At 30.3% G+C, this 16,038-nt stretch overlaps 1 protein-coding gene and 1 pseudogene across 1 annotated transcript; both read right to left on the reverse strand.

Annotated features, from left to right (window-relative positions):
• Positions 1-460: 460 nt before the first annotated feature.
• LOC110634643 (alanine aminotransferase 2-like) lies at positions 461-5,218 on the reverse strand (annotated as a pseudogene).
• Positions 5,219-8,232: 3,014 nt separating this feature from the next.
• Positions 8,233-11,754, reverse strand: LOC110634660 (pectinesterase). Its single transcript, XM_021783749.2, has 2 exons — positions 10,625-11,754; positions 8,233-9,069 (listed from the first exon to the last, which is right to left on the reverse strand). Exons 1-2 carry the CDS (start codon positions 11,730-11,732, stop codon positions 8,381-8,383), a joined length of 1,797 nt encoding a protein of 598 aa, XP_021639441.2. The 5' UTR covers positions 11,733-11,754; the 3' UTR covers positions 8,233-8,380.
• Between the last annotated feature and the right edge of the window lie 4,284 nt (positions 11,755-16,038).

Raw genomic sequence — 16,038 nt, forward strand, 5'->3', positions numbered from 1 at the left:
TCTCAGGACTTGGCATCTCTATCAGTTGCAACTTTTTAACCAACAACTAACTGGGGACCTTGGGATAAGTACGGTGCATACTGTAGCCAAACAACATCTACAGATTTTTCTAATCTTAATTTTCAGGAGATGAGAGTTTTATGCCTCGTGTTGATGAAGATTACTCCCGAGGTTCATTTTTTGATCAACAGGAGAGCATCAAAATTCAATTACATAGAGAACCCTCAAGGTCACGTGACAAGTAAATTAGCTTCAAAAGATTTTTAACACGAGCTGATGGAGACTCGATTATCTGAAGATCATAAGAGTATAGGGCCATCAATAGCTTGAGAAGCTAACCAATCTGCAGCCCAGTTACCCTCGCAAAGGGAATGTGTCAACTGGACATCCCAGCTGCGGTTTCTTTGATGGCCAAAATATAAATGATGTTTTTGTGAAAATAAATCCATAAATCCCAGACTGAAAAGAATTCTTTTTTATAAAACTCCACATCTGATACCATGTAAAGGAAAAGCAAAATGTCACTTTCTTTCACAGAACGATGTAAATGCACCTAGCAGATGCTTACCTATGCGTTTTTACAATGTTCAACTACATCTTATTCTGCAACTTGCTTAAACACTAAGAAGCAAAGCTCCCTCAGTCATGAAACTCAGCCATGAAACTTTTGTGGAACTCCGTCAGCCGGGAGACAATGGCCGGAATCTTATCCTCTTGAGGCAGTATGGTGCACCTAAAATGCCAAGTGCCTGGGACCTTTTTACAAACACAAAAAGAACCAGTCAAACGTCTGAAATGAAATGCTAGGGAATCAATTAGTATCACAAAGCCACTTTGCTCAGAAAATTTTCAGAGAAAATTAGGGAAAGAAGCATCAATTAGTCAGTAACAGACTTCTAAACATTCTAAGATAAAAGCTAATTCAATCATACATGTTTGTTAGGGTACAGTTGTTGGTTTTTAAGATATCTTAGCAACATTGCCAATGTTAAAATCAGAACACAAAATCCAACAACAGAATCTGCATTAAACTAACATACTAGCAGAAATAAATAAAACTCACCTGCCCAAAGCCAGAACCAGGAACAACAACAACTCCAGTGGCATTGAGGAGACGCTGACAATAAAATGCATCTGGGGCTTTTTTTGCAGCTTCTGCAGCTTTAATTGCCTTTTGCGGCAGACGGATACGGGGGAAGAGATACATTGCTCCCTCTGCCTTGTTGCATGTTACACCCTCCAAACTGTTGAATGCATCTTCCAATGTCTGCCATTAAATAGATAACAAAGAATTATCAATATCACATGTAAACTGGGGAGAAAGAAGCTTGCAAACACTTCACAAGGTTTCCATTGAACCACATGATTCAGCAGTCACACTAATGCTACTACCTAGAGTTCTTTCTTTTTCTCTTTTTCCCTAATACCTTAATTCATAAAATATGTTGACTTCATTGAACTGACCTTTGCACGCCTTGCAAGGGATGACAGGATTCTATTTTTTTCAGCAGAATATGATTCATATGATTCATCACCGACCTGCATACATGCAACTATTTTCATCAGTTGCAATAGCGAACTAGTAAAATAGGGGTTTCCATCTCCTTAATAACACTGACATCAGGTACTAACTCAAGCTTGCTAAACTGAAGCTGGTCAATGGTTAAAATAATAAAAGAAGGAAAAGAAAATAACCTTTGGTGGGCTCATGACAAGACTAGCAAGAATCTGACCAGATATATTGGAACAAAGATTCACTGATGCCACTTTGTATATTTGCTCCCTTACTTCAGGACTAAACCCAGTGACCTCCATATAACCTCCTCTTTTTCCACACTCTCCATAGTACCCTGAAAACATGCAAAAATTAAGAAGGCCCTCAACATCAAATTTAGAAAATTAAAAAAAAAAAATCTTTTCTTATCATCTTGATATAATTGATATAACCGCTTCACCTTTGGAGACTGACTGAAAAGATACTAGACATATATCCTCTTCACCATAACCCATAGACCGTGAAATCTTTTTAAAGGAGTGAAACTTCTTCTGAGGAACATATACATTTTCTTGATAAACCTGCATGGAATTCATATAAGATTTTCAAGCCAGATTCATTTTGGTAAGAGGCCAAGAAATAGAATGTCAGGCTCATCATAATTTCCTAACTACTTGCATCCACCCTACCTCATCTGCCAAAAGAACAAGACCTTCTTGCTTGCAGAACTCCACAATTGCTCGCTGGTTGTCCTCAGCAAGGACCTGCCAACAAAATCAATTATTTAACAAAGACTATAAGCAGTTACCTCCATCATGTGATACAAAAGTCAGTTGTTGCTTACCTGCCCTGTTGGGTTCCCTGGATTTATTACAACCAAGGCCCTGACAGTGATACCCTTAGACTTTGCATCTTCTAATTGCTTCTTAAGCTCAGAAATTTCCAATCCCCACCCAGTTGCTTCATCAAGATAGTATGGAACCTGTACAAACCACAGTTTAATTTGAGAATGAAAAGTCAAAAAAACCATTTAAAAGGTATGTCAAACATCTAATTTCCTCATCTTCTATTCGGTTAAGTCAATTTGACCATTCTACTAGAACCATTCTACTAGAACCATTGAAGCAACTAGCTATTTACAGCCAGCAAACAGTCAACATAGGAGAGCTAGGCAACAAATTTTACTCAAGTTCATGCATAATGTTTCTGACATACAAGACTGCCACCATGGAGAGCAATTGAAGCAGAGTACAAGGGGTACTGAGGAATGGGACAGAGTATTCCATCCTTTTCTGAGCTTATTAGTAACTGCATCATCATATGGACCTGGTAAAAGGTATAATAATCAGTTATTAAATGCTTTGAATATGTTCATGTGTATGGAAGGTGCATGTACAATTTTACAATTGATCATATGCATATAAACATTCTTTATGGGACTTGAATTTAATCAAATTTCAAATAATTAGTATGTGGGATTGACTGTTACCGCTGGACTTGCACCATCCGTCAAGAAAATATCATTTGGATTAGCAGGAAAACCATCACGAGCTTCAATTCCAGCAGCAATTGCATCACGTAATCCTTTGATACCCTGATGTGGGAAGAAAAATAAGGATCATCTTGTATTATCACAACAGCCATTACATTTTAATGCAAATTCAAAGTTCATGGATGTGGATGATGTGATAAAAACCTGACTGTGACTGTAAGCACCAGTTGCTCTTCCAGGAATTTGATCAAGAATCTGCCAAGCTCGTTGTATGGCATCAGCACTGTAATAGGTTATAAGGTTAGTTAAATAAGGCATTGTGAAAAGATGTCTTAAAGATCACCATATCCATTCTGCAAGAAAAATAAGGATAGAAATGGATGACATTCCTTCTGTTTTCACCAGCTCAATCAGGGTGGAAGGATTGTAGTAAAATCTACAAAAGAAAATATGAAGTAGATCTTCAAACAGAATGAGAAGGCTAATGGTTAATTCACAAATTCGGATAGAAGTCTCTTAGACTCTTCAGCAACTCCAGTTCCCATTTTCATACACAGAGTTGGGAAACGAGTAATATTTTCATCACAAAATGCGAAACTCGTTCTGAAGCTGGAAATAAAGGAATAAGACTCAAAATGTTTGCTCATCAGGCAGGAAGAGGTACAATACGCTGTCTACTATATTTGGAATTGAAACAAGCAGATAGTGAAGTTCAATAACCCAAATCATGAAAATAAAATACCTGAACAAACCCTGTGTTTCACTTTTGTCCAAAATAGCAGGATGGTCACATAATGCAAGAACCTAAGGAAGAAATGATCATCCATGAGAATTGGTCTAGTAAAATACATAGTGCAGTTCATTTCTTTAAGAGGCTGCTGCAAACTAACCTCTCGAAAGAACGTTATTGGCTGCTGGCTAAGAGACTGAGGATTTCCAATGTTGCAGTAAAGTATCTGTTATATGATGATAAAAAACCAGCGTTAAATGTGCGGTAGAGAGCATCCAGTTAAAAGCAAACATGCATATGGAAAGTCTCCTTATTTGTTTCTTTATGAGTCAATCATGGCCATTCAAGAGACTGGTTTTTTTATTTTAGTACACAAAAAAAGAAACATACCTCGTCAAATGGCTGAGAACCTGGCTTGGCCTTCAACTCATCTTGTAACCGCTGTGTAAAAATATATAGATTCCATCACACACAGGTGCATATAGCTCTTTTACAGAACAAGGAAAAGTAATACTAAAACTTCAAACAAGTTTGAATCTTGATATATGCACTGATCTAACACAAAATCTATACCTGTGCAATGGTGACAATCTCACCACGAACAGCATATTCACATTGCAAAACCTGAAATACAAAATAAAGTAGTAAAGAAATGGAAACAAAAATGAGAACAGGAAAAGGCTGCCAAAAACCATACATTTACTAAATTACAGAATAAGGAGAGAACTCATTCTTTTGACCATCAATATCCAAAAATTTATTGATTAAACTTTTTAACTATAAGATGATTTTGAGTATATGACGTTTTCATCATTGAAATTGGTGTTTCAGCATGTGAATTGCAAAATGGCATTCTTTCAGGTGCGTAGTAAAGAATGAGCTTTTGCGTATTCTACATAGCATTCTATTTTGTTTGAGAAATAAAAAGTATCAAAGATCTCTGATGCACTTCTTATTGAACTTCAACTTCAACTAGAGGAGCATAAACGCCCAATCAGCAATAGCATTTTATTAAACCAGAGCTCCAAAAGGAAGACAAAAACAAGAACACCCAATAGCCCGAAAGAATTTTTTTCTCTCTTTATTTTTAAAAAAGGAAAGCTTTACAACAAGGTATAATATAATATAGTCCCAGAGCATAAACCATAATAAAAGGTGAAGAAATAGATAAAAACAAAGCAAACCCAACATTCAAATTGAACAGATAACCCTCAATAAAACAGCGAATCTGAATCAAAAGCAGCCAAATTTATATAGAAAAAGGAAAAAAAAAAAACAAATCAGCACCTTAGGATTAAGGGTATCACGAGATACGGGAGGAGCCATGGATGAACCAGAAACAGAAAAAGTAGAAGGGAAATCAAGAACAGAAGAAGTAGAAGACAAGAAACGGCAATGAGAAGGGGCGAGGGGACGCGGCAAAGCTTGACTTTGATAACGAACGGTTTAGGAGGCTTTTAGCTCTGTCAACCACGTACCTCCGCATCCTTTGTATATATCGTACAGATGTCGATCGCTCACGATAGGAGAGAGAGAGAGAGATTGATTTTGACGTGCTCTCTTTTTTTCCTTTTTTATTTAAAGACAGAAAATTAAAGAAAAACGAGAGCGTACTTCCATTCTTTCTTGGTTTTGAATAATCTGCAAGTTCCAGACCGCCGTGCCCACAGACTTTCTTGCAAGCTTTCAAATCTGGTGTGCTCTATTACTTATTTATTTTTTAAACATTTTAACATAATGAGGATTAATTAATAAATATTAAGGATTTGTGTTTAATAAAACGTTAAAAATTTTGTAAGTTTTGAAGAAGATAGTTATTAATTTGCGTCTTTTTAAATTAATTTTTAATTATTTCAAAAGATGTAAGTGTTAATGGAATGAAAAGTTAATTTATTTTTTAAATATTTAAATAATATTAATAAAAATTAAAAATTATAAAAATAATAATTATGTTTATTAATCCTTTATCAAACACTTTTTAAGAGTTGAGTGTGGAGTAGATGCAATTTATGAAAGCTTAATTAAATTAATTAATTAATTAATTAATTAATAATAATAATAATAATGTTGAGTTAATTCCATGGTTAGGTTTGGATTGTTGTTTTAATTTAGAAAATACGTAGCTGCTATTATTGCTAAAATTTGACTCGACTTTTGTATATTAGATAATTATAATTATCATAAGCTTTAGTTAGTAAGAATGTTATTAATTAGAATTAATTTTATTAGAGAATACTTTAAAATTATTAATTTATTCTAAATGAATTAATATGATCTTAATTAGATTTTTTTTTATGGCGTGTAATCTTAAATTAAAAAATAAAAAATATTTTGTATATGAAGGCGTTCTACATATACTTACTATGAACAGTCTTCAGTACCACATATTCTCCTATAAAAGTTAATTAAAAGACATGTCTGTCCTACGAAGATAGAATTATATTCATTTTTATATGAATTAAAAAATATATTTAATATAATTAAAATAATGAATTTTATTTATTTTTTTAATATAATATTTATTTGTATTACTTCATTAAAAATTAAATAACTTATATTACTAAATTATATTTGAAATTAAGAATGTATTTAATTGAATATTAAAAAATTTAAATTTAAATGTTACGATTGTGTATATTTAACTCTTTAAGAGAAAGTGAAAAATTAATATAGTTTCTTTTAGTATATATCTAAATAATATTAATAAAGAGTTAAAAATTATAAGAATAATAATTATTTTTTATTAATTTTGTATAAAAAATTTCTAAAAATATTATTTTAAAAAGAAAAGTCATCTATAATTTAAAATGAATAAAAAAAGTTAGCATATTTTTGTGAGATTGAAAAGGCAGTATAAAATTATTTTTTTAATATAAAATTACATAATTATCAATGAATAAATATAACATTAATAAATATGAGGAACAGCCAAATTTAGTTTTAACTTAGAGACATTATTAAATATGAGAAACTGACTCCTCGTGGAGAAAAGAGCCATCATCTTTTCCAATACAACTCACAAACATTAATAAATATGAGAAACTGAGTCCTTATACAGAAAAAGGAGCCATCATCTCTTCCAATACTCTAAAAGAGAACCAAAAGGCCATTTATTTTCCAAATCATGGCCTTCACACAGTGGTCTTAATTATAGCAGCTCAAAAAAGGTGGTCTTAATTATACCTTCACCACAAAGCCACACACATATACAGATCATTTGTTTTACATTGATGACAAATGATTGAGCAGGCTAACCAGCCCATTCAACCCTTTTTATCCACACTAGATCCAAGCCCAGAGTTCAGGTACTCTCCATGAGACTTCGTACTTGGGCGGGTCAATACTGCTGAACCCATGACATCCAGGCCACTGGGTTCAAGAATGGCCCAAATTTTAGACTGCAAAATAACAGTAGTGGAAAAATCTTTCCAGGGCCTACCAAGGTTTGCAGCGGCTTTAAGGTTGGTATCCAAAGCAGAAAATGCGCACTTATGAATTGAAATGCCAGTGTTTTGGTTTGGGTCTTTCTTGCCCTGAGCATTGATGGTGTTGAATTGGTTTGCTAAGGGTTGCCTGGGCTCGATGTTGCAACTCTGGAAAACCACATCTGCGTTGCCGAAGATGAAGTCAATGGTGCCTGTAATGTCACAATCCTGACGGAAGAGTCGGTTAGAGTGAGCATTGAGTGTGTCCTGAAATGCATCAAATACACATTGGTAATAAACAGACATGTCTGAGCCTGACCTGAAGGCCACTGTCCGGTGCTTTGCTGCCCCTGCAGTGTCAACTTCAATAAGATTGCAAAGAAGTTGCCAAATCACAGTCTTTATCACCATAATCAAGAACCAAATCTATAGCCAACACAAGATAAGATTCAAACAACTCTACCAACCAAGGTGTCTTCTGTCTAACACTCAACGTGTAGGCCACAAATTTCACTTTTGATTGCTTTTCTTTTTGTAGATTAGCTTCCAATAACTACTAATCAATTTGAATGATATATATGGGTCTAGAAAAAGCAAAAGGTTGGGAATGGAATCATAACAATCCTGGAAGAAGTCCTAGCTACAGAGATTAGGATATTTCCAAGAAATGTAGCTAATTATGTCAAGTGTTTGGAGGAACAACAATGATTTTAAAGTCATTAAACATGTTTACTGCAACTTCTAAATTAATTAATTTTTTATATAAAAAAATATTTCATTAATTAAAAATAGAATGCAAAAGGGGAGTACAAATTAATATGTTATAATTTTTTTGTAAGTATAATTTTATATTTATGCTTCAATTATTTTTCTAATATTGATGCGATTAATAATAAGTTTTCTTTTCTCTCATTTTCAGCAGAATAAAGCATAGATACTACTATAATTAACTATTTCAATTGTATTTATTAATTTATATAGAAAAATTTTTGAAGAACATCGAATTTTCCTTATGAGATAGAAAAGATTGAGGGTGATCGATTGAGCAACTATTTTTGAATTACTTATTAAATTGTGAATTGGATGATCATTAATAATTTAGAAATCCTTGCATGCTCTTATTGATTAATCAAGAAAGCGTACATATATGGCCGCATAGGACACTCCAACGAAGCAAAAACTAGCTAGAACTAATACAAGGTTATGCAGTTACACATTATTATCATTATTTTTTTTTACTAACTAAGAGAAAATGGGAAGGTTGTGGAACGCAGCCAACTGCTACCAGCAATAAACCTGCCAGGAGTAAACGCTTGAGCCTCAGTTGCACTAGTGATCACCTTGAAACCCTTCCATTTAACCCTGTTAGATGTTCCAGCACCAGCTCCACTGTTCTGATACTCTCCATAAAACAATGTGCTCAGTGCAAAATTTCCACTCCATTCGTGCCATCCTGCAGGGTGTATCACATCACTGATGACAGATTGCATTATAACAGTTCTTGAATACTCTTTCCAGGGCCTGCCAAGATAAGTTGGGAAGCTACGTTGAACATGTCCCAGATCAGAAGTGGCTCCTATTCTACTCTTTTGAATTACAATGCCAGTGTTCTGGTTAGGGTCATTTCTGCCTTGTGCTGTGACCATATTTTTCTGGCCTGAATTGGGTCTACGTGCATGGATGTCGCAGTCTTGAAAAACTGCTGCTGAATTGCCAAAAATGAAATCAACTGTTCCTGCAATTAAGCAGTTGATAAAGAATTGACGATTGGAGTGGACATAGAGGGTATCTTGGTAAGCTAGCATGTCACACTGGTAGAAAGCTGCAAGATCAGCCCCAACCCTTAGGGCCACTGCTTGGTGCTTGGAAGGACCAGCTGTGTTTTCGAAGGTCAAACCCCTGGCTAGGAATCCTTGTCCCACTACAGCTGCAACCACATGGCAAGGTTCTTGTTAATCCATCCATTTGTCACCTCACTCAAAATAGAAATAGGACCACTATATCAAATGAAGAAAATTCAGACAAGAACTAGGATAAGAGGGTTGGAGAAAAAAGACTGGAATAGAAATGGAAGCGTGTGCCATGGGAGTCTTGAACATGTTTTAAAGATCAAATTTCAAATTGACAGTTAAAATTTAATTGGGCCATATAAAAATTGTCATTTTCCTGATCAATGCTTCTGTTGATTTGGATATTGTTTGTTAAGAGCAATAATTGAAGGAAACATGCATTAAACAAAGAATAAGCATATCCTCAAGGAAGCATCCCACTAGCCACCATATCTATCAAAATCATATAATAGCAAGCAAAAAAGACTACGTAAAGGTGTCATACCCTATATACATACTTATATAGGAAAAGTTTCTAAATTACTACTCATCACTCACAGCTCACAGCTGGGCTGTAAACCACCAATTGGATAGAATAAAAGGACAGAAAATGACACTTCACGCCAATAAACACAAATTGCATTTGTTCTCCGATTCCTTAAGGAAATTAATTTATGGCAAAAGCAACACTCTATCAAAAAAAAAAAAAAAAGAAAAGAAAAGAAAGAAACCTAGAGCACTAAACACAATTATCTTGCATTATTTTTAGCAAATGTAAAAATAAAAAATTTCATGATTTAAACTATTGAATAATATTGCAATGTTTTAAACTTTAACTACACAATTGGCATAAGATTGGAATGAAAGATATATAATTGACTTTGTGAAGCAACCCATGTGAATTATGTATCTAAATAAAGAGATTAGTAGATTGTTTATGCATTTTAACTTGGATTTTGTGTGTATATCTCACAATAATGGTGGCCCATCGAACCAGAAAATCGTGGGTTGCACACCGACTACCAAGTACAATCACATATACAACTTGTCATCCTTGTGGAATATGTGAAATAGTCAGTGGGATGTTTCAGACACCAATCATAATGAACTGGAAGATTTCTATATGCAAGGAGAACATATTCCATTACATATCGTCTGTCCTCGAAGCAATATATATGTAATTATTTTTTCTCCCTAGCTAGCTGCTTCTTGCTTCATTGATGATGTATATGTTATCTACTTTTGAAACCAAGCGTCAATTTCAGTTGGCTACTATTGTTTATTGTTTGAAAGTTGTATTAATTATCAACTTCCAAAAAGTGCATGTCCCATTAATATTAAACATATCCACAATCATATTCCCAACAAAGAAAAATCCATAGTCCAGCAAATACTTCTCATCTTATCTGCATATATATACCAATTACGGACCTAATAATTCTAAAAAATGACTTTATTTAATTATTAATCTTTTTTATACCCTTTAAAATATATTTAAATTTAGAATTCTCATTGTATCAATATAGTGTGATAAAACCTATAAACTAAAATTAAGTGAAAGGAAAAAATAAAAGAAATTTTCTTAAAAATTTGTAAAAATAAAATTAACGGATGAGAAAATATAGTCAAAGGCAGGGGAAGGGACTTAATTACCAACTGTAGCTGAATTGAAGGTTGTGCTTCCATCAACCACATTTCTTCTTGCTGTAATAATAGTTGTTTTTCTTCCATCTCCCAAAAACATTATGTTAGTCTTATCTTTTGGCACATCCACATTTTCCCTGTAAATACCTGCCTTTATTCTTATAATGTACCTCTTGCTGCTTTTCTTAGGAGCAGCAGCTACTGCAGCTGATATTGTCTTATATTTCCCACTTCCATCAGCTGCTACCACCACATTTGGAGTCACCGACGATGACTGCAACAGCCGCCTGTCCACCACCGACAACCACTCCGGCCACTGCTCACTTTCTTTATCTTTCTCCTCCTTAAGCTTCCTGTTTGTAGTGGCCGCCGCATAGGCCATATCTGTATCTGTCATGTTCTTGATCATTGCCAGTGCATTACTGCACATTTTCTCAACATGAACTTGACCAGCCAATAAAACTTGTCGCACTTTCTTATCGGCTTTCTCATGGGAGAACCCATCTAAGCATGTTTCTTGGTTGGTCATCGCAGCACTCATTAGGGTCTTGAGATCATCTGCGTGTTGAGACAGAGATTTCTTGCTGGGATACTCCTTTAGATCCTCCAAGGCCTTGTGTAGCTCATCAAGAGTCTCGTCTATAGTCTCCAGAAAATCATGGAGAGCAGTCTTTTCCCTCTTGGTGAGTTTCCTTCTAGCTATGAGCTTCTTTACAGTGAAATAATTGTGTTCGACAGCTGCAATTGTAATGTTCAAGGACACTTCAATCACATCTTTTTGGCTGGCCAAGTTACTGGTGGCTCCAGGGACAGAAGCTACAGCTGAGAAGCACAAATCAGGGTATCTTGTGCTGCTACATGAGGATTTGAGCACGGCATGGGAAGGTGAAGTTGCCTTATTATCATCGTTCTTGTGTGAGTTTATGCCAGTGACAATGGCAATTATAGCGGCAACAAGGAGCAAAGAACCAAAGAGAGCAAGGGATAACTTCTTGCGTTTCTTGGAGGAGGAATTGCTGCTGGTTTCTGGCATTCTAGTCAAGCTTTCCTTATCTTGGGCCATTTTCTTTGGAGGATATGTGTAGAAAGAAAGGAAAGAATAGAGAAGATAGTGCATGTACTATTTGGATGGAGAGGGGAAGCCTCCACTCTTGAGTTTATAAAGAGATCAATGAAGTCTTGGTCTTTGCTCTTTCGCCTTTTTCTTTCTTTTTTCTAATTTTTTAATTTATTTTTTTTTATCTCTTATCTTCATAATGTTGTCAAATTAAAAAATAATATAATAAAATCAATATATATTAAAAAATTATTATGATAAATCTCACATAAATTTTAAATTAATAATTATAATTAAATTATTACATATATTGTTACACTAAATAAAAATTTTGTAATTTAAAAATATAATTATTTATATTAATTTTATATATTTAAAATTTTTAAACAATTTTTAAAATACTCTATTATTAGTCACATGGATGCAGGGCTTTTTTATTATTTTTTAATATTATTTTTTAGAAAACTTTTGTTATTATTATTATTATATATTAATTTGAAAAAGCTGTAATATTTAATTATTTATTTTCCCTTTATGGACTGTATATGGGGTATGCAAATTGCAACTTGGATTTTAAAACGCATAACTTTTGTAAATCTTATACCAAAACGAGGTAGAATGTCTTCTTCTTTTTGCCAAAAGCAATTTTTTTTTTTCTATTTCATTTCTTTCTACTTTAATTTTTTTAAAATCCTAAATCCTAATCCTAATCCTAATCCCTCTGTACAATTCTGATATAAATATGATATTTTTTCCCCACTTGCGTGTGGTTATTATCACCAACTCTCTGCAAATTTCTTGGCATTGGTGCTTTCCCTCCCTCTTCTCTTCCATATTAACCCATGAATTATTACAACTTTATAGAGTGCGAAATAACACAACGGTACAGCCTTGCCTTGGTGGATTAGATTCTCTTTAACCTTTTACTTTATATCATCATGGGAATAGCATATATTAGATACTAATAAATTTAATTTAATGCTGTTAAAATTATTTTTAAGCTTGTGAGCTGTAAATTTATGTTTTAATTAGAGTTAATTAATAAAAAATAAATAAGTATCAAAGAAGAATAGTGATGATTCCTTTCTTAGCTTTGTTTTTTTAATTAAAGTAATTGGGAAGGTGACTGCTAGCTTTTGTTTTTATTTATTCCTTTCCTTTTTTCTTTTTTCACACACGAAATTTAAAGATAAAATTTCATATTTTAATAAAATTATAATAATTTTATCAAAATTCTATATCATATATAAAATTCACGCACATACATGTTTCACGATCGATGTTTCCAAATTCCGAAGGGCAATTAAGCAACGGGTTGGGCTTACAGTACAATATAGTATGCATATGTCAGTTGTTTTTATTTATTTGTTTGTTTTTATTAATAGATGGGACTAATGCCTTTTGGACCATAAGTGGTATTTAAATAAAATTTTTTAATAAAAATATTTTTAATATTTAAATTTAAATAAATTTTAAACATATCTAATATTTAACTTAAAAATGTAACATAAAACCCTTTTAATTTTTAAATTTTATATAGTAAAATCCCTCTAACCTCTAATTATCGATTTTTCAGTTAGACGCTGACCTGAATAGTTATAGCGTTAAACTTAATCAATATTTCTCTTTTCTCTTTCAAGTTATGTATAAATTAAATTTTTTTTCTCACTGTAAACATAATTATTTTTCAAGTGTAGAAAGAATAATTTTACAAATTGAATAAGAGAGGAAAGAGAAATGCTGACTAAGAGCTATGTCGAAGCTGTTCAAATCAGTTTTTCAACTGAAAAATTTGAAAATTTAGAGGGATTTTACTATATAAAATTTGAAAATTTAGAGGATTTTATGTTACGTTTTAAAGTTTAAAAACTGTAGTATTACAGCCATATAAATTCAAGAATAATTATTAAAATTTACCCATTTAAATTTTAAACTTTATAAATAAAATTCATATATAAATTAATTTTTCACATAATTAATCAAATCACTTATTATTTTTTTATCAAAATAGAAGGTTTCCTCACTTTACTATTAATTAATTATTTATATATACAGAAAGAGGAACATTTATCTAAACCCATGATGCTAAACACTATAATTGGTCATGTACTGTTGTTTACTACTATTAATTAATCAAGGCAATTGAATATTTTGTTGATCCCAGTTTTAAGACAGTTGTTGGAAGATTAAAAAATTATTTTAAAAAAATTATTGAAAAAAAAATTGAAAATGTAATTAGTTATTTTAGAATTTTTTTTAATTAAAATGTATTTTTAAATACTATAAATTTAAATAATTTATATAATATATAAATATGTGAAGGGGGAATATTGGCTCAAATTGCTTTTATTATTTATAGTATTTGTAATTATATATTTTAATATTTAATTTAATTTTAAAGTTTATATAAATTTAAAATTTTTAGAATTTAAAATTTGATTGTCTACATAATTTTAGAGTTTATATAAATATAAAATTTTTAGTTTTACTTGTATTTAAAGTCTACTTGATTGAATTTTTATTATAATATAATTTTAAATAAAATTTTATAAAAATATTTTAATAATTTATATTATTTATAAAAATAGGAAGATATTTTATTTATATGAATTATTTGTTAATGAATTCTAATAAATTTTTATCTCTAAATTTTTATCTCTATCTTATAATTATTTATATAAATTTATTTTAATACAATTATAAGAACAAGAAAATAAATTAATTTTTATTAGCCAAACATATAACTTCTTTTATTAATATTTTTAAAATTCACATTTAATTTAATTTCTTATAAGTTCATTAAAAAATATTTCATATAAGATAAATTTATATTTTTTCAATTATAAATATATTTCTAAAATTTTGAATTATTATATTAATATATAAATTAATTCTAATTAATAAAATTTTCATTATAAATTTCACCTCTATTATTTCTATTGATATGATTTTATTTTCATTAATATAATCTGAAAAAAATAAGTGCATATACAAAATATATATCATGAAAAATAAAAAAATATTATATAATAATAATAATTATTATTATTATATTATAATAATATTATACAATAAAAAAATTAATAAAAAATAATATATAAAAATATTAACTTAAGAGTACATACGAGTACAAAAAATATACGTTTGTTTAAAATAAAAAATTAATAATATAAAATAGACTATTAACAAAAAAAAAGGTGCTATTATTAAAAATTTTAAATTTATATAAAAATAAATTTATCGACTATTAAATTAAATATTTACATATAAATTTAAATTTATATATTTTATATACACATTTTAATTAATTTTATATATATCTCATTATAAATATTTAATTTAATAATTTAAATTTATTCATATGATATCTAACTTTTATGTTATGTTAGATATCCATTAACTAAAATATTTCAACACTGATGAATAAATTAAAATGATGAAAATCGTGCTTTTGGTACAGAAAATGAGAAAAATACGGATGTTAGGAGAAGAACATCAATTCCCACATGTTTCTTGTCTTATTTATCAGACTCTTTCATATTGGCAGCACATAAATTAAATCTTAAAAAATTATTGTGAAATTTACTTTAATTAATAATTAAAATAAAATTATTATTATATATATAATAATTAGACTAAATATTTATCCAAATGGATGATATTTATAAGTGAATATGAAAGCAGCTTATAAAATATTTTTGATGAATTAAAAAAATAATTTATTTTATATTTTTAAAAAATTCACTTTTAAAATATGAAAAATAAATTTTATATAATTATTTGACGCTATTCGATTACATAATATAATTCGACATGAAAATAAAAAATTTAAATTTAATAAAAATATGGATCAATTCATTTATAACACGATGAGGATGAGAATAATTCGATAAGACTTGTAATAATTTATTTATTTAGTCAAATTAATATGTTAATTTATTTTATTTTTATCATTTAAGCTTATTATGATTTGTTTTATTTTTAACATTATCAATTAACATATTTAAAATAATTTATATCAAATAAAAAATATATTTAAAATAATATTTTTTTAATAATAATTAATATAATAATATCAGAATTTTATATTGAACTTTAGCCAGCTAAGAATATGCCAATAAAGAATTACACACTAATATTATGAAAAAGATTTATGTCACTTATGCAAATGATTACATCCTACGCAGGGCTTTTTATCTTTGGCTTAAAGCTTTATTATATTTATGGATTTATTAAAAAAGTTTAATTTAGTTTATTTTTAATTTTTTATTAAATTAGTTTAAAATTTTTAATCTAAGTTTAATTTAACTTAAAAATTAAAATTTATTAACTAAATTTCTTGATTTATCAATTTAAATAAAAAATA

The sequence above is a fragment of the Hevea brasiliensis genome, chromosome 1 (genome assembly GCF_030052815.1).
Source record: "Hevea brasiliensis isolate MT/VB/25A 57/8 chromosome 1, ASM3005281v1, whole genome shotgun sequence".
Classification (NCBI taxonomy): domain Eukaryota; kingdom Viridiplantae; phylum Streptophyta; class Magnoliopsida; order Malpighiales; family Euphorbiaceae; genus Hevea; species Hevea brasiliensis.

Coding starts and splice junctions, on each gene's coding strand:
- LOC110634660 (XM_021783749.2), bottom strand. CDS start 11,732: ATGCACTATCTTCTCTATTCTTTCCTTTCTTTCTACACATATCCTCCA. Junction 9,070..10,624: donor CTTCAATTCAGCTACAGTTG/GTAATTAAGTCC, acceptor ATGTGGTTGCAG/CTGTAGTGGGACAAGGATTC.